At 49.7% G+C, this 19109-nt stretch overlaps 2 protein-coding genes and 1 long non-coding RNA gene across 5 annotated transcripts; 2 read left to right on the top strand and 1 right to left on the bottom strand.

Moving 5' to 3' along the window:
• The first annotated feature begins 2329 nt into the window (after window positions 1–2329).
• On the top strand, window positions 2330–4128 carry LOC120220703. Its single transcript, XR_005525649.1, has 3 exons — window positions 2330–2587; window positions 3938–4044; window positions 4094–4128. It is a non-coding gene; the product is annotated as an uncharacterized LOC120220703 (long non-coding RNA).
• On the bottom strand, window positions 3013–12496 carry POLR3GL (RNA polymerase III subunit GL). Of its 3 annotated transcripts, none has more exons than XM_039217851.1 (8): window positions 12410–12496; window positions 6412–6579; window positions 5962–6091; window positions 5063–5131; window positions 4663–4719; window positions 4122–4195; window positions 3827–3940; window positions 3013–3509 (listed from the first exon to the last, which is right to left on the bottom strand). In XM_039217851.1, the coding sequence occupies exons 2-8, from the start codon at window positions 6535–6537 to the stop codon at window positions 3423–3425; spliced, it is 657 nt and encodes a 218-aa protein (XP_039073782.1). In that variant the 5' UTR covers window positions 6538–6579; window positions 12410–12496; the 3' UTR covers window positions 3013–3422. The 3 variants fall into 3 exon arrangements, with proteins under 3 accessions (XP_039073782.1, XP_039073783.1, XP_039073784.1); XM_039217852.1 differs by having other exon boundaries at window positions 12330–12416; XM_039217853.1 differs by lacking the exon at window positions 5063–5131.
• Window positions 12497–14485: 1989 nt separating this feature from the next.
• ANKRD34A (ankyrin repeat domain 34A) lies at window positions 14486–17673 on the top strand. The gene is made up of 2 exons (XM_039217887.1): window positions 14486–14665; window positions 15210–17673. The coding sequence occupies exon 2, from the start codon at window positions 15323–15325 to the stop codon at window positions 16829–16831; it is 1509 nt and encodes a 502-aa protein (XP_039073818.1). The 5' UTR covers window positions 14486–14665; window positions 15210–15322; the 3' UTR covers window positions 16832–17673.
• The last annotated feature ends 1436 nt before the right edge of the window (window positions 17674–19109 follow it).

The following is a 19109-nucleotide window of genomic DNA, read 5'->3' as shown; positions in this document are numbered from 1 at the left end:
ATACTAGGAAACCAGAACTTCTTATTTTCAGCATTCTGGTCCCAAATGACCTTGAGGAAATAGTGAGGCTCAGTAGGAGAAAGGTCACTGGAGAAGGGGTCACCACCGGTCTGGCCAGATTAGCTAACTGAGCTATTCCTGTCTAGCTCATTCCTCCTCTCTGTCCTCCAGCCAGACATGATAATATGATGCGAGATGAAGAAGACTTGCTCCCCCAGCCCCTTCCTTGGTCAGAAATTTCTCAGCAAACAGCTTCATTTGAGTCCGGGCTTGCAGATTGTGACCTTGAACTCTGCTGCAGGGGTTGTCACCTCCCTCGATAGTTGATAGAATTACTGATCCTTCTGCTACTGGGGCTGAGGCCTTTCTTGGAAAGGACTGGCTGGGTGCCTGAGGTATCTTTAGCTTGCCCAAGCTGAAAATAGGTGGGGAAATTCAGAGGATGGAATGAGTTCAGCAACAGCTGGACACGTCCTGACCTTTGTTCTCAAAACCATTTGGACCCTTGCAGGTGGGTCAACACCAGCTTGAAGGATTCCTGATGGATATCTAACCCCAATTCTGTCTCACACACGAGAAGACTGAGGTCTGCAGACGTGTCATGACTTTGCCAAGGGCACAAGGCTGTGCGATGGTGAAATTCCGTAAACATATGACCATAATCAGTGCTTTGCTCAGTTGAGTCGAGAGCCTTTCCCCTTGGCTTGGTTCTCAACCAGCCGACGCCTACAGGCCACCCTTCCTTCCTTTCAAAGTTCAAACGGCAATAAAAATGAATTGAAGGAAATCATTGTCTTTTCCTCCCCAAACCATGGGTGCCCTGTTCACCTGACATCCCACCTTCTAATTTCCTTGGGTCTCCACTCCCCATCTTCTCAACTACACAATGCATCCAGGTTTCCCAGTCGGCCCTCCCTCAAAGCACCTGAGTCCCTGTGAGGTTTGGAGACTCAACTCTCAAGTTTCCTGCCTAAGGTGGGAGGGGACCAGAAGCCAGGGATAGAACATAGGGTGGGGAAGGATAGGACTCTTCCCAGAGAGCCCACTCTGCCTGGGGCCAGAACAGGCCTGGCTGTGTCTGTGGGCAGCCCTAGCAGGCAGGTAGCATGGCGCTGAGCAAGCACTCTCTTTAGTGTTTGCAAACAGAGCCTCAACCGCTAGCCTCTCAGGTGGTCCTGCAGAGAAACAGCAGTCCCCACTGGTCACTGGACCTTAGGCTTTGGCCTCAGCCTGCCGGACAGGACGATGGAAAGTAGGGGAGAGGTCAATGGGAACAGTCGAGCTCTGCCTGGAACTGCTCTGGAATCTGGGGAAGCTGCTAGATCCCGTGTCTCTGGCTTTGTTCGTTTGTTCGGCGAGGTCGCCTGCCAGGAGCGGCAGGATGCCAGTTGGGAAGGAGTCCAAGAATGGTCTGATCTTTCTGACTTTGTTTGTGAGGCAGTACAACTGAGCCCAAGGGGTCACCCCAACCTTTCTCCTCCTCTCTCCCATTTGATGGGAAAAAATATACCTAGAGGTGGGGGCACGAGTGTGCTCCTATTCCCCTCTACTGTCTTCTGTCTAGAGTCTTTTAAGGTCCCAAGCTGGCATTAGGTGGGATGTGGGGGGGGATGGCCGTGCCCCCGACAAAGACACAGATATAGCTGATCAGGTAGGACTGGTGGGTGTGGCTGGGCAGGGGCGGGGGCGGGAGGCTAAAGGAGATTTTTCAGTCTTTTATGTTTGTTTCTTGCTGATTTCTCCCCATCAACAATGACAGGCAAAAGCGTGACTATGGGAAACCCCCAGGGACTTGTCGCCCCTCCCCCTCCCATTCCACTCACCCAGCACCTTGGAGAGCTAGGAAAGGAAACACACCAATAGCCACAAATTGCTCAATAACTGTGGAATGTTCTTTTTCAATTCCTGTTTCCTTTTCTGTTCTCTTGGCTGCCTCTACCTATTACTGCACCCAAGCCTGACTTTCAAGGTGCTTTCCCTCAATGGATTCACAGCTCCGATTCATTTTTTACGACGGGGGTAGAAATAATCTAACATGAGATTGCCAGTCTGTATCACTCGATGCTGTATGGAATTCAGTCGACCTGCCTGAATATGGTTGGAGAAGGTTTTCCCACATCCCCTCTTTATGACTTTCAAATGTTTAGGAGGGTCGCTATGACAGCATCCCAGCTATCTGTGCCTGCCTCCTTATTCGGTTCCTATTCTGGACACGCGGCTCGCCCGTGACTGTTGCATGTCAAGTGACTGCAACCAATCGGCTCGGTGAGGACTTCCTCGGGAGCCAATCAGAGCCTCGGGAAGTGACTTCACCCCAGGGAGAGCTGTGTGGGTGAGGAAGCATCTCTCTGAGCTGTGAGTGTCCCTAAGTCACTCCCCTCCTCCCCACCCTCCTTACTTCCTGTAAAGCAATACCGCCTACCCCCTCCGCCCCAAGAAGGGAGTGAGAAGGTCTAACTAGTTCCACAAAGGAAGGACTCAAAGAGATACCACTGCCCAGCCACAAAGCAGCTTCAGGAAGTGGAGAATGGCGGCCCCCTCTGCATAGACACGTCTTTCAAAGGGGATCTCTCGGGTCTGGGAGAAGGTGTGTGCTGAGGACGAATGGGCGCCTCCTCCCTACTCCCTCCCTGCACCTGGCTTTCTTGACTCTCTCTCACAAAAATAGCTGTAATCTTTCCTTGTAAACAAGGACAAGATCAAGGTCAAGTGTGGGAAAGAGAGGGCCTGTGTGCCTGTTGAACACATGTGAAAGGAGACAATCATGTCCAGCGGCCTGAAGACCCAGACGCTCTTACAGGGCGTGGGCTGTTCTCTACTACCCACTCTGCACAGCCTCATAGATGAGTTCCTGAATGTTCTTTGACAGGGCTAGAACAGGGAAGGGGTAAGGGACAGGAAGGCTGTAAGGCCCAGCATGTCACACGGACTCTGAGGGGTAAGGGAAGAATGGCCCAGCTAGGCATTCCCTTCTTTTCTCTAGGCTTCTTCCATCAGGCCTCACCCTGGACAGACAGATAAAAATTTTTATTTAAAAATATAAAGCTGGCCTTACTCCTCCGAATTGAATACAACCCCAATTATCTTTCACTACAAAAAAGTGGGGAGGGGGGCATGCGTACAGCTCTCTCGGCTCTAACAACTCCAGTTCTTCTTTGCCCCTTCTTTCTCTCATTCAATTAAGACGTTGGTCCTTTGCCCTTCTCCCAAAGCTATCAGAGGTGACACAAGGGTAGAGGGACGGGAAGGGTGGGGAAGAGAACTGTCTGTCATCATTCTCCTTTCCTGTCTCCAGGGCCAGTTTATCTGGACTCCAAGCACATGAATTGCTTGTCCACAAAACCGAATAATGGCGACAGTTATTCTCTATATCTTCCATCAAGAGCGATGTGAAGGTCCAAGATATTGTTCAGGGTCCTTCTTCAGTAGATGGCCTCATCCATATTGTCATCACTGTCACCCCCAAAGTCCTCTCCATTGTCAAAATATGACATGATGTAATCGGTTTCCTGAAAGAGAACAAAAAGAAATCACAGTAGGCGTGTGTTCAGCGTTCTCCTCCCTCCCAGTGCGTCAGCTGCCCCCTTCCGCTGTCCCCCCCTTAAACCATTCCAGGCCTGGGAAGTCCCTTGTGGCTGTAGTTTGCTCTTGAGAAGAGCCTGGGGGCACATGAAGTGGAGGGCACTATCCTCTGAGGGCATCTCCTTTGGCTCTCTGACGCTCTGGAGAGAACACCTCTGGTGGATGGAGTTGAGACCCCCAGAGCTTATGAGAAAGGGAGGGGAGCTGAGGTGGAAGAGCTGAGGTGGAAGGAGAGCCCTCTCACCTCTTCGTGTTCTTCTTCATCATACTCCTCTTCTTCTTCCTCTTCCTTCTCTTCTTCTTCTTCTTTCTCTTCGTCTTCCTCTGAAGTCACTTCTTCCTCCTTCTTCTCCAGGGTCTGATGGGAAGATGAACAGAAGGAGAAGCTCAAGACTCAGCTCAGAGAAGGGAAAGAGTGAGGCACAGATGGGCCAAAGGACAGGGGACTGGTCTGGGGCCCAGGTGGTCTCTCGGCACAGGCCAAAGGACAGGGGACTGGTCTGGGGCCCAGGTGGTCTCTCGGCACAGCTCCTCCTCACCTCCAGCTTCTGTATTGTCTCTTCCTTGTCTTCGGTGTTCTTAGGGGGCCTCTTGGGGATCAGGATGGTGGTCCCTGGCCAGGGAGTCAAAAGGTGAATCATCCGAGAGCAAACTTCCTGGTTAGCGGCCACCCTACCCCTTTCCCGGGACCATGTAACTCTGCTGCCCTCATGTGGCCACCATGGCACCCAGCTACCATACTGGGTGGAATGGGTAGGAATTGGGGGGGCAGACAGGACCCCCCCAACAGCCCTGGCTGTCCCGCTGATCAAGGGACTCTCTCTTCTGCCTCCTTTCCCCAGATATACTCCCGTTTCTTTATTAAAAAAAATTTTTTTTAAATGTTTATCTATTTTTCAGAGGGAGAGTGCAAATAGGGGCGAAGCAGAGATGGGGACACAGAATCGGAAGCAGGCTCCAGGCTCTGAGCTGTCAGCACAGAGCCCGATGCATGGGGCTCGAACTCACAAACTACGAGGTCACAACGTGAGCTGGAGTCGGATGCTTAACCAACTGAGCCACCCAGGGGCCCCTACTCACGTTCCTTTTGTAGCTTCCGCACTCGGATCTTTAGCTCACGGGGTAAACGGCGCCAATCTGGGAACGGTGGAAACAGAAAAGTCAGGAAGACCCTGCCTGGGGTATCCTGTGAATAACTGGTTTTAAAGGAGAAGTAAGAGTCAGGATGATGGTGAGGAAGGAAGGGGTCGGGTCAAAGTGACTTGGAACAAAACTGTGGCTTGTATGCCTCCAGGGAGGTGGGGGCTATTTAATAGGTTTTTGGGGAGAGTCTGAGAGTGTTTGCGTGGACATCTAGGGCTCCAGTTTGTAACTACTATATAGAGTGAAGGAGGGGACAGAGACAGGTGGATGGGCTGGTGGCTTGCGGCATCTCAAGGATTTTAAAAAAGGGCAGTCAATGAAAGGGCCCATCACCTACCAGGGTTCCAATCGATGGCATTGTCAATCGGCCCTGACATCTGATATTTGTCTGAGTAACGCTCCACATCTGAGGGGTCAGAGGCCAAGGGTCAAAGTTTTATCCTTTCAGAGCCTTAGAACAGGGTTGTTTCTGAGGACCCAGCCCTCTCAATACTCAGACACTGTGCCCTCACCCCAAGCCCAGAGCCCAGGGGATCAGCTTTCCCAAGGACCTTCAACCCTTTGCCACCCAAAATTACAATGTTTTGTGATCTCCCTTAACCTAAGGGCAGGGCTCTGTTGAGAGGTGGTGTGATACGGTGGGAGGACGCTAGAGGGAAAGAGACTAGCGGTTCAGTCTTCCCTTTGCTCCCTTTACTCCTTGTTAATGGGGCTGCCAGGCAGGTCTTTCATCCTTCTGAGCTGGAGCCCCTATGGCTTCAATCGGAGAGCACTGTTCATCAATATACTCAAACACTGCCCTTCCGCACCTGTTGGTAAATATGCCCTCTCCCAAGCCTCCCAGCGCCTCCCCTTCTCCAGTCCCTTCTGGTCTCCCTGACCTCCCTCTAATCCTGTTAAACTTAGGAGGGCTTCTCAGAGACCCAGCATCAGCTTCCCTTCTAACTGCTCAGTGCCCGTGATATCCAAGCTGTGAAACCTTTTGATACATCCCATTTGCACCAATGAAATGAACATCTTGGTGCTCAGCCTACCACCCCAAGGCTGTTGCGGGACTCCGAATGAACCGTGGATGCTGTAATGCATTTCGGATGCACAGGTGACTGCTAGGATCTCCCCAGTTACACAGTGAGCCTCCTGTGCTGCCTCTAGCCTCGCTGGCCCGTAGAGGTGCTGTGTCCAGGGCACACTGCTCATGAAAGGCGCTCAGAACATGATGCTAGCATTCCAACTGACCTCGCTTGGGGACAGCTGGCCGGATGAAGTAGGGGAGCTGCCTCATGGCCCCTCGTAGCTCCTGCTTCAGTGCCAGAACATATTCCCCTTCCTCTCCTGAGGGCAGAGGCACTGGGCGGAACTCCAAGGGCTACGGAAGCAGGGGCAGCGGTCAGTTCAGGGAACAAACACTAGAGGGCAAATCTAGAAGAGTCTCTCTCCCCCCAGTTCAATCCAATGTGCCCACTGAACAGAAGGCCAAAGAAAAATGTGGCGAGCAGTATAGCATTTTGAAAGCTGGGGAGCCAGGAGTGTGAGAAGCTACATTGCCTGAGAAACATCCCATGGGAGTTGAAAGCATAGAGACAGAAAGGGGCAAGATGAGTTTTGTGACAGCCTACAAGGAACCCTGGATTGTATACAGTCAGCCAGGGGCACGTGGGAGTCCTGGGAAGGGGTGCAGACACTCACAGGGAAGAGTGGAGACGGCTGCAGGGTGGGTGGGGGCAGAGCATTCCCCTTCCCAATGCCCACGGCCTCCATGTTGAAGGTCAGCTGGCCCCGGCCACGACCCCGGCCCCCACCCCGACTGGCCATGGTGGAGGGGGCCTGGGTATTCAGCGATCTGGTGAGAAAAACCTGATAAAGACAAAAACGAAGAGAAAAGTATGGTAGAATGATAGGAAGCCAGGGAGGGGCAAGACACTCAATCCTTTCCCCGAGGGCCCAAAAAGCCAGTGTAATTCAACAGCTGTTGATAGGAAAGGCAGTGTACCAGGCAGGGTATTTCTGGACATGCGGACACATGGATGAGACATAGTCCCAACAGGATGGATAACTGCCACGTAGTGTAACTGCAGCACAAAAGGGAAAGTGATTAGACCCTTAGATAAAGCTTCCCTCCATCCCTAAGATAATTTGATATTTGTCACCATCTGCATATTGCTGTCTACTCTTTGAATTTTTTCTCTCCGTGGCTTTCCACACCCAACCAGGTCCTAGTTCAATCCAATGTAGTGAATTTCGGCAAAACCTGTATTAAGCATCTACCATGGAGAAGATAGTGTGCCATGCGCTGTGGGGTACATCATGTCTCACCCTCAGTGGGAGGCGGTGGGGGAAGGAGAACCATTACAATCCATTTATTTTTTTTGTAATACCACTTATAACCACAGAATCTTAGAGTTGGAAGGACCAGTAGAGGTGTCTGGTTCAAAAGCCCTCCCAGTGCGGTACTCCACTTTGTAAGTTGTTAGCTTCCAGTGGCATTTTCTTAAAGAGACGGTGTCCATTCTGCCCCAAGGCAGCCCGCCCCACAGTGATCAACTCTGATGAGTTGAAAGTTCCTTCTGTTACTAGAAGTAGCAGAATGCTACCTCTTGTCATCAATCTTAAGGGACCAGTTGAAGGCAGATAGGATGAGGGATAAAGTTATCAAATGAAAATGAAACTTGTAAGAGATGATATCCCACTGGCAAAGAGCACACCTAGCACTCAGATCTTGGTGTCTAAGACCATTTTCCAACACAAAGAACCAGGGCTTCCTGGAGAAATGATTGATTCTAAGGCCTGGGGCAGGAAATATCCAGGGGGAGCCTGAAGCATCTTCTTGCGCCAGAAAGTAAAGAAGTACTCAAAACAACAACTCACAGACATGGATGGGGCTATGTCAAAGGGGCATAAGAGTCAACTGAAAGAGAGCCCAATGGCCAAAGCTGGAAGAATTTGAGCAATAAATAAATAAAGTAGTATTAAGTTACAACCCCAAAGTACAAAATAAATATCCATGAGTCCACACTGATATAAAGAAATGATTAAATAAATTAAAACATGGGGGAGAAAAGACAAACTTCTTGTGTAGAATTCCAAATAAATTAGATAGACTCCATCCTGAAGATGGGGAGTAGAACTTCCCACTTCTTAAGGGTGGAGTATATATATAGGGAATTTTGTCCAGTTCAATTTTGGAAAGGGCGGGGAGTAAATGTTCAGTGGGGAAAGTGGACAAACGCTACTTCAGTCAGGTGACCAAGTTCAAAATCAACAATATTAAATTTCATTGCTAGTATGCGCCCTTAACGTGATGGGATAAGGGAGAAAGCTAGGGGGACCAGGAAAGTGCAAGGAGGCTTCATAAATCACAAGGTCTCAAGTTAGGAAGAGCCCTCAGAAGTCATGTGTTCATGGGGTGCCTGGGTTGCTCAGTCAGTTAAGCGTCCAACTTCGGCTCAGGTCATGATCTCACAGTCCACGGGTTCGAGCCCCACATTGGGCTCTGTGCTGACAGCTCAGAGCCTGGAGCCGGCTTGGGATTCTGTGTCTCCCTCTCTCTCTGCTCCTCCCCTGCTTGCTCTCTGTCTCTGTCTCTCAAAATAAAAAAATAAAGACATAAAAAATTTTTAAAAAATATTATATAATTCTAAAAAAAAAGAAATCATGTATTCAATCATTCATTCAACCAATATTTATTGAGCATTTACTATATACCAGACACATGCCGGACAATGGGGATCATAGTGATGCCTCTACTTGAGACATGCATCCTTCCTCTGATAAACCAGGTTTAGTAAATTGTTCGGTAGTGTCTATTTAAACATCTTTAGTAAGAGGAATCCCCAGCTCCCTTTGCAGGTCTTCCATTAATAATATTTGTTCTTCAATTAATATACAAAAAATACTCTAAACAAGAAATATATAGCTCAACAAATTGCACTCAACAAAAGATTAGTTGGTGAAAAAAAGATTTGGAATGTGTATAAAGTAATCTATTCTGTCAAACACACACATACACAAGTTGTTCTGGAAGGACATACACTGAAAATTAATGTTGGTTAATTTGAGGGGATGGGTTTTTGCTTTTTGGGGGTGTTATGTGTATTTTAGAGTTTGTTTTCTATACTGAAAGGTATTGCTTTTGTAATAAGAGAAAAATAACCATTTAAAATTTTAAAAATATAGCAGCAGACTATTAGGTGAGATTAATAATATGTAGCTGGAAGGAGAGGGTGAAAAAATGTGTGTCTGAGGAATCTAGAGAAGTTTTAGGTCCAACAAAAAATGTGAGGAAAAAATAAGCTGTCAGTTAATAAATTAAATTGTGACCTGATTAAAAGGACATATTAGGGGAGAAAGGATGTCTCATCGACACCAGAGAAGGAATAAGAATTTGTGAGCTTGTCTTCTTCAGGCCCTTTCAAGGGAAAGGACACTACCAGCTCGTTTAGGGATCTTTCCACTTGACACAGTTCTATCCGTGGGGACAGGAGCTGTTTTGATCGGAAAGCAGTAAGGAGTCAAGAAAAAGCCGTGAGCTTTGAGGTTAGACAAATTGAATTCCCTTTCACATAGAATCAAGTGACCTCCAAGGACATGGAGTGGTAAAAAAAAAAAAGACGAAATTTTATTTAATTGAGGCAATAAACTGGTGGTTGGAAAACTAAACTATCCATCTCTATTGCACTCAGGTCGGGAGTCTACAGTGAGTTTCTTCTATTTAAGATTGTGATTGAATCTAAATTCTTGAGGATATCTAGGGTCTTCTATAATCTGGTCCCAAACTGCTTTTCTTATCATCAACCCTGCAATCTCCTTCCCCCAAACAACAACATCTCATATACATGATACTCGTTCCCGTTTATGCCTCACTGTATGGTGGTCAAAGTTACTTAGAAGCAGATTTCAATAAAACATACAGAAAAACCATGACACCAAATTTAAGAAGGGCAGTACATGTAGTAGTTAAGAGCGTGGATTTGAATTCCAGTTCTGTCATTTTCTAGCTAAACAACCTGAAGCAATTTATTTAATATCTCTAAACCTGTTTCCTCATCTGTGAAATGGGAATAACAATAATACCATCTTAATTCATTCGACAAATACTTACTGAGTGCTTGTTATATGCCAGGCATTGTTTCAAGTGCTAGAGATATAGCAGTGGGCGAAACAAACAAAAACTGCTGTATCAATGGAGTTTAAGTTGGTAGAGTTATCAGGATACAAATATTTCGAACCATGAGACTGGGTGAGATGTGAACAGAGAAAAGAAATCCGGAGACTGAGGCCTAAGGCACTCTAATATTTAGGGTTTCCCATATTTGTGATAAATGAAACAAGGAGTTAAAACTCTTATTACATAAGAACTCATGGAAATCCAAACAAAAAAAATCATACCAATAGAATAAATGTGCAAAGGACGTGACTAAGCAATTGACAAAAGAATGACCCATAAAACCACTCTTCACCTACTGAATTGACAAAGACTTAAAGAATAATCAGGTTGCCACAGTTTTTCTGAGATGGACACTCTTCATACTTCACTGGAAGGATTGTATTTATACACAATATTTCAGGGGAGCAATCTGACTGCTTGCATCAACCACCAGCCTTTTAAATGTTCATATCCTTAATCCAGTAATCCTACTTAAAAAAAAAAAAAACTATCTTTAAAGAAAGACATATATATATATAGTCAGACATGTAAATATGTCTGTTCATTAAAGACATGGTTATCAAAGAGCTATCCATGGTAGCAAAACATCTGAAATAACCTAAATGGTCCAACAAAAAAAATAAATGGTTAAAAAAAATCAAATATCCATTTTAGGCTATCATGTAGAAAGAAAAATGACTTCAAATAATACTTAAAGGCAAAAAAAAGGTTCACTATGTAAAGTGGAGGGAAACGTGATATAAAATTATATGTTGTATAGCCCGATTTATGTAATACACACACGCGGATACATGCCGAAAAGAAATTGATATTAGAATAATACAATAATAATAATGATTATCACCATCATATGGTTATGAAATAAGAGACATTTTTATCTGTACCTTTAAGTGTTTCCAACTTTTCTAGAATAAATGTACATTACTTTTTTCATCAGAAATCAAAGGGGATGGTTTCCTTTATTTTTAAGACTGCGTTTGGGGCGCCTGGGTGGCTCAGTCGGCTAAGTGGCCGACTTCAGCTCAGGTCATGATCTCACAGTTCATGGGTTTGAGCCCTGCGTTGGGCTCTGTGCCGACAGCTAGCTCAAAGCCTCTGACCCTCCCCTGCTCACGCTGTCTCTCTCTCTCTCAAAAATAAATAAAATGTTTAAAAAAAAAAAAAAGAAGAACGCCTCCACCAGGACAGCACTCCTTCTTTTACAATGGAGGTGAGGGATGCATTTTGTTGAACTACATATTCATTTAGAATATTTGCTGGATATTGGGGTGACTGGGTTGCTCAGCTGGTTAAGCATCCGACTTCTGTTCAGGTCATGATCTCGTGGTCCGCGAGTTCCAGCCCCATATTGGGCTCTGTGTTGACCACTCAGAGCTTGGAGCCTGCTTCACATTCTGTGTCTCCCTCTCTGTCTGCCCCTTCCTCACTCATGCTATCCTCTCTCGCTCTCAAAAATAAATAAACATTAAAAAAATTTAAAACAAGAATATTTGCTGGATATTAATTAAACAATATCCAAAAATGGAATGACCTGCAAAGTGAGCTAGGGAGTCCTCCTGTTAATGATGTTTAAGTAGAAGATGAGTAACAATTTGCTAAATACGGTTTATCAGAGGAGGGATGCACGTCTATGCTCCCCACTGTCTAGCATCGTGTCTGGCATATAGTAGATGCTCAATAAATATTTGCTGAATGAATGAGTGAATGAATGAATGTATGATTTCTGAGGGCTCTTCCAAACTTGAGCCCTTGTGATTCGTCAAGCCTCCCTTCACCATCCCAGTCTCCCTTCTCTGGACTGTGGGAGCAACTACATTACAAACCACTAATTTAAGAGATCTTAATTAGGTATGTATTGTATCTTATTTCATCTTTTATTAATTGTTCCCTAATTATGATAGGAGTTTAAAATTCGGCCTTCCCAATTCTTTTCAAGTAAACTTTATTGGGCACTTTGTATTAAGTACAAGAACCTGCCTACAAAACCTTATATTCTTAGAACAGAAATATTAGAGACCTCATACTAAGTGCTCTAAGAAAGGTACGCATAAAATGTTACCGTCAGACTGAAGAACGATTAATTATGAAGGGGGAAAAAAAAGAAAGGAAGGAAGAAGAAAAGGTGGTTCAGGAAAGCTACAGGTAGGAGACAATATTTCAGCTGATTCTTAATAGAAAACAGGAGTTTGTCTGACTCTTAGACAAGGGAATAATAATAATAGATTCGGGGGAAACTGATGCCATAGCAAAAAGTCAGGGATACAAGGGTGAATCTTTCTCACTGGGTGCTTTAGTATCTCTCCCCTATGCGCGGAAGAAAACTGCAGTTCTATGGTCTATAATCGGTACAGCAATGGGAGCCCTGAAGAGAAAGGGAAAGAAGAGTAGGAAACCAGAGGGGGGTGATCCAACAGGCTGCCAGAAAGCGCTGTCTATCTACCTCGAGCAGCTTGGTCCCGGTAAACCAGTTCCGGAGGTGTTGGACAGAACCAGGTCAGTGCCACCCGGACGGAGCCTTACCTGCTGCCCCTCCCCCACGCGGAGCCCACGTCGCAGCCAACTTGAAATTTGCAGGTCTTCCTCGAGCTGCCGGCGCGCTAGCCCCGCCTCCCAAGGCCCCCCATTGGTGAATTCTCCCGGCCAATCTAGGAGAAGACCAGCCGGGAGACCCGCCCACTCGAAGCCGAGGAGAAGCAGGGAGGGGGAGAGGCGGCGGGAACCCAGGCTCGGAAAGCCCGGCGTGGCGCGGAGACCGAGGCGGTTGCAGAGTCGACCCGGGCTCGGTTATTTCCGACCTCATCTCAGATGGAGGAGCTCCTGGCTAGCGAGAGCTCGCACTTAGAACTCACCGAGGGACACTGATTGAGGAAGCTGCCACAGAGAAATGAAATGGTTGTTCGTTTAAGGATCAGTCTTTTTGTGACGGGGGCTTCACAGCTTGGCGTCTCCTCCATCACTTCAGCCTTCCCTCCAGTCCTACATGGCTTCCCTCCAGCACCACCAATGAATACTTCTTTTCTATTTTTTTCCGCCCTGTGGGTTGCTGCCATGTCTGTGAGAAGACGAAAGTTTGGGGAAGGAAGGATTACAAATTAGAGTTGGGGAGGCAGGAAAGGAGCCCAGTGTTTCCTACATTTTCTATTGCCTTCCAGCTCCTTCTAGCCCTTGCTGAAGGGCGGCATGGTGGGAGGGAAGGGGAGAGGAGTCCTATTTTCATACACACACACACACACACACACGGAAGGAATTCAGAGTGGACATAAAATCTAAGAGTTAGTCAAGAAGACTATCCCAGATGTCAGAGAAAATGGCCCTGGGAATGAAGCCTCTTGACTCGGAAGGCTGTAGATGTTGTGCCGGGTGCCTAGTCTTTGGAATAGGATAGAAACAGAGCTGTGAGGTTTTGAGGAACTTGCTTAACTTCCTACTGTATAGCATTGTTGTATTGGAAATAATATATGTGAAGTACTTGGCACATAGTCGGCATCCCGTAGATGGTGGTTAGTAAAGATGGGTAGCTTCCCTGCAATATTTCTCTTCCTCCTTCTCCAGAAACATTATTTTAGTATCTTGTGTCTGGTGGCCTCCAGTAAGAATGATCTCAGGTGAGTTTTCCAGATCCTTGGGATTTTTTTCCTCACCTTCCGCCCCCCCCCACAATGCCTTCCAGCTGGACACAAACTCATTCCTAAAATATGCAGATGGAAGCTATGGTAACCATGGAGACAGGGCAGGTGGCACGGAGAGGCAGAGACAGACAGTAGAGAGGGACGGGTTAGGATTGCGACACATAGACAGATAGGCAGGGAGAAGACGAAAGGGCCATTGGACAGAGACCTTCAAGCAAGGTGGAAAAATAATGACAGTCTAAGCAAGATCGACTGTAAAGAGATACAGTGAGAAAGGATGTGTTACAAGGTTTTCTCTTCTCTTTGCCCCTTTCCTCTCTCCCTCTCCCCCTCCAAGAATATGGGGAAGAAGGCATCTGGGAATGCCCCCCTGGTGTACCTAAAAATGACCCCGTATATCCACTCTCCTCATACTTATCTGAGGTCTGTACCAGGAAACTGAGGTTCAAGTGTATCTGTGCTGTGTGTTCCGTTTAGGAGGAGGTGGCGTGAGGATGTACCGCTGTCTGGCTCCGGCCCCCCCTCACATGTAAACTACAACAAGGAGGCAACCAGATCCCTTGCTTCTCTCTGTGCAGTATGGACTCCGGCTGGGGATCCCAGTCGCCTCTCTCCACCTCTCTGCACAGTGTGCCATGTGCTGTGGGTAGCAGGGCAGGTCTGGCGTACAGGCGCGCATAAACGCCTCAAGCGCGGAAAATGGGGCTCTGTTCGTGGAAGAATTGGGATGGTCCCAGTCTGGATCGCGGAGGAGTCTCCTGAGGAACATTTAGGTCTGTTGGGGCTGAAGGGAGGTCGGCGAAGCGAGAGAAGTCAGGATTGGAGCCTCTAGGTTTTGAGGATTTTTGTGTGCATGGGTGGGGGAACGGTTTGGTGCCCGACGCCCCCACCCGCAGAGACTAGGCTATAAATAGCAAGGCAGAGCTCCGCCCCCCCCCAGCTTCTTTCCTCCCGAGCCGGCGCCGTGCCCGGGGCGCACCGGGAGGAGGGACCAGGATCCGGTGCCGGGGCGCAGATACTGACACCAAGGGAATCCAGGTGCCCCTCCCCACGCCATGTGGGCCCCCGGGAACCCGGTTCCGCCACCCCTGCTGCCCCATGGCCTTGGCCTCAGTCCTGGCCCCTTGGAGATCCTGCGGACATTCAGGTATCTATTTGGGCGCACAGCCTGGGAGGGAAAGAGCAAGGAGTGATGGGGGACATAGCAGGGGCAAAAGAAACCCCCAATTCTCCCCCCACCCGTTTTAGGTCCCAAATGCCAGCTGCTTCCCTCCCCCCACTCAGTTTTTGGGGCTGTGGCAACCTAAAAGAGGTTAGGAATGGGAATTATGTGTGTGAATGTATGGGTGCATGTGTGTGGGTGGGTGGCGTTCAGCATCCTAGGAAGGGGTATTCCAAGTGCGGATAAGAAAAGGGGGATGCGGAAAAGGTCTGATAAGCCGTGGGGTGAGGGTGGGGGTGCGGTATCCCTGCGCGTGCACGTACGCATTTGCACGCGCGCTCGTCCTTCAATGCGGGTGCACCCTTCCCACCTCCTCAGGCATGCGCTGGGGGGAGGGGGCGGCTCAGAGGCATGAGTTAGAGGAAGGACTGTGTGCCGTGCCGTAGAGATCTCCCCGCGCCCTATCGGCCCACCGGTGCCTCAGTTTCCCCGCCTGAATCCGTCAATCAGATCTCTCCCTTTCTCGCAGGGATTGGCTTCGCCACTGAGCCCTCGGGCTTCCGCCAGCCACCACCCCCACGCCCCTAGACCTCGGCGGGCCCCAGTCCCGGCTCCATTGGTGCTTTCGCCCCAGCCGCAGCTATGCTGCACACCGAGGGCCACGCTCTTCTTCGGGCCGTGGGTCAGGGTAAGCTACGCTTGGCCCGTTTGCTTCTGGAGGGAGGCGCCTACGTGAACGAGGGTGATGCCCAGGGTGAGACTGCGCTAATGGCGGCCTGTCGGGCCCGTTACGACGACCCCCAGAACAAGGCACGCATGGTACGCTACCTCCTGGAGCAAGGCGCGGACCCCAACATCGCAGACCGCCTGGGGCGCACCGCGCTCATGCACGCTTGCGCCGGGGGAGGGGGCGCCGCCGTGGCGTCGCTGCTCCTTGCCCACGGCGCAGACCCCTCGGTGCGAGATCACGCCGGCGCCTCGGCGCTCGTCCACGCCCTGGACCGCGGGGACCGCGAGACCCTTGCCACGCTGCTGGACGCCTGTAAGGCCAAGGGCACCGAGGTCATCATCATCACCACCGACACCTCACCCTCGGGAACCAAGAAGACACGGCAGTATCTCAATTCCCCACCGTCCCCGGGGGTGGAGGACCCAGCTCCCGCCCCTCCCAGCCCGGGGGTCTGCACATCGCCTTCGGAAATCCAACTGCAGCCTGCGGGAGGAGGAGGAGGAGGAGGGGGAGGAGGACGGGCGCTGCTATCTCCTCGCGCTCAGGAAGAAGAGGAGAAGCGGGACGTCTTCGAATTCCCTCTTCCTAAGCCCCCCGAGGACCCCTCCCCTTCTGAGCCGCTCCCCAAACCCTCCCGTCACCCTCCAAAACCACTCAAAAGGCTCAACTCCGAGCCCTGGGGTCTAGTGGCCCCTCCTCAACCCGTCCCGCCCGCGGAAGGGAGGCCGGGGATCGAGCGCCTGACCGCCGAATTCAACGGCCTGACCCTGACCGGTCGACCCCGGCTTTCCAGACGTCACAGCACTGAAGGCCCGGAGGACCCGCCTCCGTGGGCGGAGAAAGTGACGGGCGGGGGTCCTCTCTCGCGCCGAAACACCGCGCCCGAAGCTCAGGAGTGCGGCCCCCCTTCGGGGCTGAGGCAGAAACTGAGCCGCATGGAGCCGGTGGAGCTCGATACGCCCGGGAATATCTGTCCCGACTCTCCGGAGTGCGGCCGCCCGTCGCTGGAGCGCCGCCGGTACAGCGCCTCCCCGCTGACCCTCCCTCCGGCCGGCTCGGCTCCCTCGCCGCGCCAGTCCCAGGAGAGCCTGCCCGGGGCCGTGTCTCCGCTGAGCGGCCGGAGGCGGAGTCCCGGGCTGCTGGAGCGGAGGGGCTCGGGGACGTTGCTCCTGGACCACATCGCGCAGACGCGGCCTGGCTTCCTGCCTCCGCTCAACGTCAGCCCCCACCCTCCCATCCCCGACATTCGCCCCCAACCCGGAGGCCGGGCGCCTTCGCTGCCCGCCCCTCCCCAGGCGGGGGCGCCGGCCTCCCCTAGGACCAAGCGCAAGTTGGTGAGGCGCCACTCGATGCAGACTGAGCAGATCCGCCTGCTAGGGGGCTTCCAGAGTCTAGGCGGGCCCGGGGAGCCGGGGCGCTGAGAGGAGTGAGAGGAGTCAAGGAGGGTGGGGATCAGGACCTTGATGGGACAGGTGGGAGAACCAGCTCACACACACACCACGGACACGGGGGTCTCTTGCATGTGCTCATGGGCACGGTACACGCACACGGGGGTACAGAAAGTGTCCATAAGCACAGTACTCTTATTCGCAGAGAAGGGTAAGTACTCTATTTACTGGGCATACTGACACACGCATTCATGTCCTGGTCACTTCACATGCATATGGGAATTACTTGGGGACCCATCCCTAGGAATGGCACACACAGGGCCACTTGTGCTAGGGCCCCCCGTGGGTCCCAAACTCACTTGCATCTGTTCAGAAGCAGTAGGGAGCCCCTACCTATGGGGTGTCTCCAATCTGTTTGCCCTCTTGCAAAAGCAATCCCCTGCTTTCCATGTATGCCCTGCAACGCAGCTCCTTCATGACTCTGCACACGACGCCCTGTTCCTGAATATCCTACTCCCTTGTGTAGGTCTTGCTTCTCTCTCCGGGCCTGGCTCCTTTCACACCCTGCTTCAGCCCTAACCACTTTTCAGGATCTCTTCTTCACTTTTCCTTGGGGGTTTCCTGCAGCAATCCCCAGCCTCAGTTCTGCTGCTGCCCTTCTTGCTCTCAGCTTTACTTCTCAGCTTCCTGCCTTTTATTCCCACCTAGTCCCCCTAACCAATCAACAGGTTGTCTCATTTTCCCAGGGAGTGGGTCATGGGCTCGACGCTGCTCTTCTGTCTGAGCTTATGAACACCCCCACTGGTAGACGTGGGGAGTAGCCCTAAATCACTCTTCTCTCCACTTGACATATCAAATAAATGTGTTCAGAAGTCTCTGTTTTGTCACTTCTGCCTGAGGGTGTGGGGTATGGGGAATGAGGAATGGGGAGGGAGGGTGATGCTGAGTATATCTCAAATGACCTAGGGGATTCTTAGAGGATCCAGCCACCTTCTATGCAGGAGACCAACTGTGGTTGCAGTAGAAAAAGCGTCCTGTGTCCTGAAGGTTTTAAGGCATTTAACAGGCTTTCATCTGCCCTGTCTCTAAATTCTTTAAGATTTCTGCAAAAGTATATCCTACAAAAAGTACTTCCCTCCATTATCAACACATATAGCCCAGTAGATTAACTGCCCCTCTTTCAAGGTTCTTATTTTGTGACTCTTCCCAGTTATTCTTTGGGGGTCTAATTTTCATCTCACCAGGTGCGTTTCATCCGTTTTTTTTTTTTTCTACTTCTGATTTTCATTTCCCCATCCTGAGCCACTGCAGGAGGGGGAGGGGGTGGAGAGAAGTATTACCTCACCTAGGTAAAAATGGCATAATGGTCTACTGACAAAGGATGTGTGTATGTGCATGTGTGTATGTGCATGCATGTGTGTGCGTGCGTGTGTGTAGGAGTAATCACAGGAACTCAGCCTGACAGGTCATGAACAAGGGTAATTGTCTTAATCTGCCCCCAGACTTCTCAGTTTTCTGATTTCTGCATATATTCTAATTCTTTCTCACTCTAATGGGAGGTTAAGGGAGCAGCCCATTCCACTCTTCCTTACTGAGTTTCTCCCAACTCAGAATAGGTGAAGTCAGAAAATTACCTAGCATGTGGTATAACTAAAATATCAAAATATTGGGAATCAGAAGGCCTACACCTGAATCCCTCTTTCCCGTCTCCTAGCTTTAATTTTGGGCAATTTATCTAGCCTCTCTGAGTGTCCCTTTCCTTATCTGTAAAATAATAAAATCTAGGGGCTCAGTCAGTTAAGCATGTGACTTTGGCTCAGGTCATGATCTCAAGGTCAGTCCCTGGGTTCAAGCCCCACAACAGGTCTCCCTCTCTCTCTGCCCCTCCCCCACTCACACTCTGTCTCTCTCTCAAAAATAAAACAGAAACAAATTTAAAAAATTATAATATAATCTAGTTAGTCATTGTGACTATTAAGTAAGACAATGCACTTTAAGTACATTGCCTAGTGTCTGACATACAGTAAGTATATGCTCATTAAATGTATCTTTCCTTGTTTTAGCTCCACCAGCCATTGCATGTGATCTTGGAAAAGTAGAGGTGGGGAGTAACTCCTGAGTCTTGTTTCCTCATCTACATCTATAACGTGAAATCGTTGGACAAATGATCCCTAAGAGTCCTCTCACTGTCTACAAGTCTCCTCAGCCCGGCATCCAGCTCCCCCCCGCCCCCGGGCGCCCCGCACCCAAGCCTCCCCACCCCCACCCCGGGGTCTCACTCATTTTCCAGTTCTCGCCACAGGACTCCCAA

This window comes from Hyaena hyaena, unplaced genomic scaffold (assembly GCF_003009895.1).
Source record: "Hyaena hyaena isolate Hyena2069 unplaced genomic scaffold, ASM300989v1 scaffold_725, whole genome shotgun sequence".
In the NCBI taxonomy this organism is placed as follows: domain Eukaryota; kingdom Metazoa; phylum Chordata; class Mammalia; order Carnivora; family Hyaenidae; genus Hyaena; species Hyaena hyaena.
This window is presented reverse-complemented; position numbering and strand designations above follow the sequence as displayed.

What these genes read in the sequence shown, in the direction of transcription:
- POLR3GL (XM_039217851.1), bottom strand. Translation starts at nt 6,537, where the DNA reads ATGGCCAGTCGGGGTGGGGGCCGGGGTCGTGGCCGGGGCCAGCTGACC. An exon ending in AGCCGTCTCCACTCTTCCCT is followed by an intron (nt 6,092 to 6,411) that starts GTGAGTGTCTGC and finishes CTGCTTCCGTAG; the next exon opens with CCCTTGGAGTTCCGCCCAGT. An exon ending in GCCAGCTGTCCCCAAGCGAG is followed by an intron (nt 5,132 to 5,961) that starts GTCAGTTGGAAT and finishes CTGACCCCTCAG; the next exon opens with ATGTGGAGCGTTACTCAGAC.
- ANKRD34A (XM_039217887.1), top strand. Translation starts at nt 15,323, where the DNA reads ATGCTGCACACCGAGGGCCACGCTCTTCTTCGGGCCGTGGGTCAGGGT.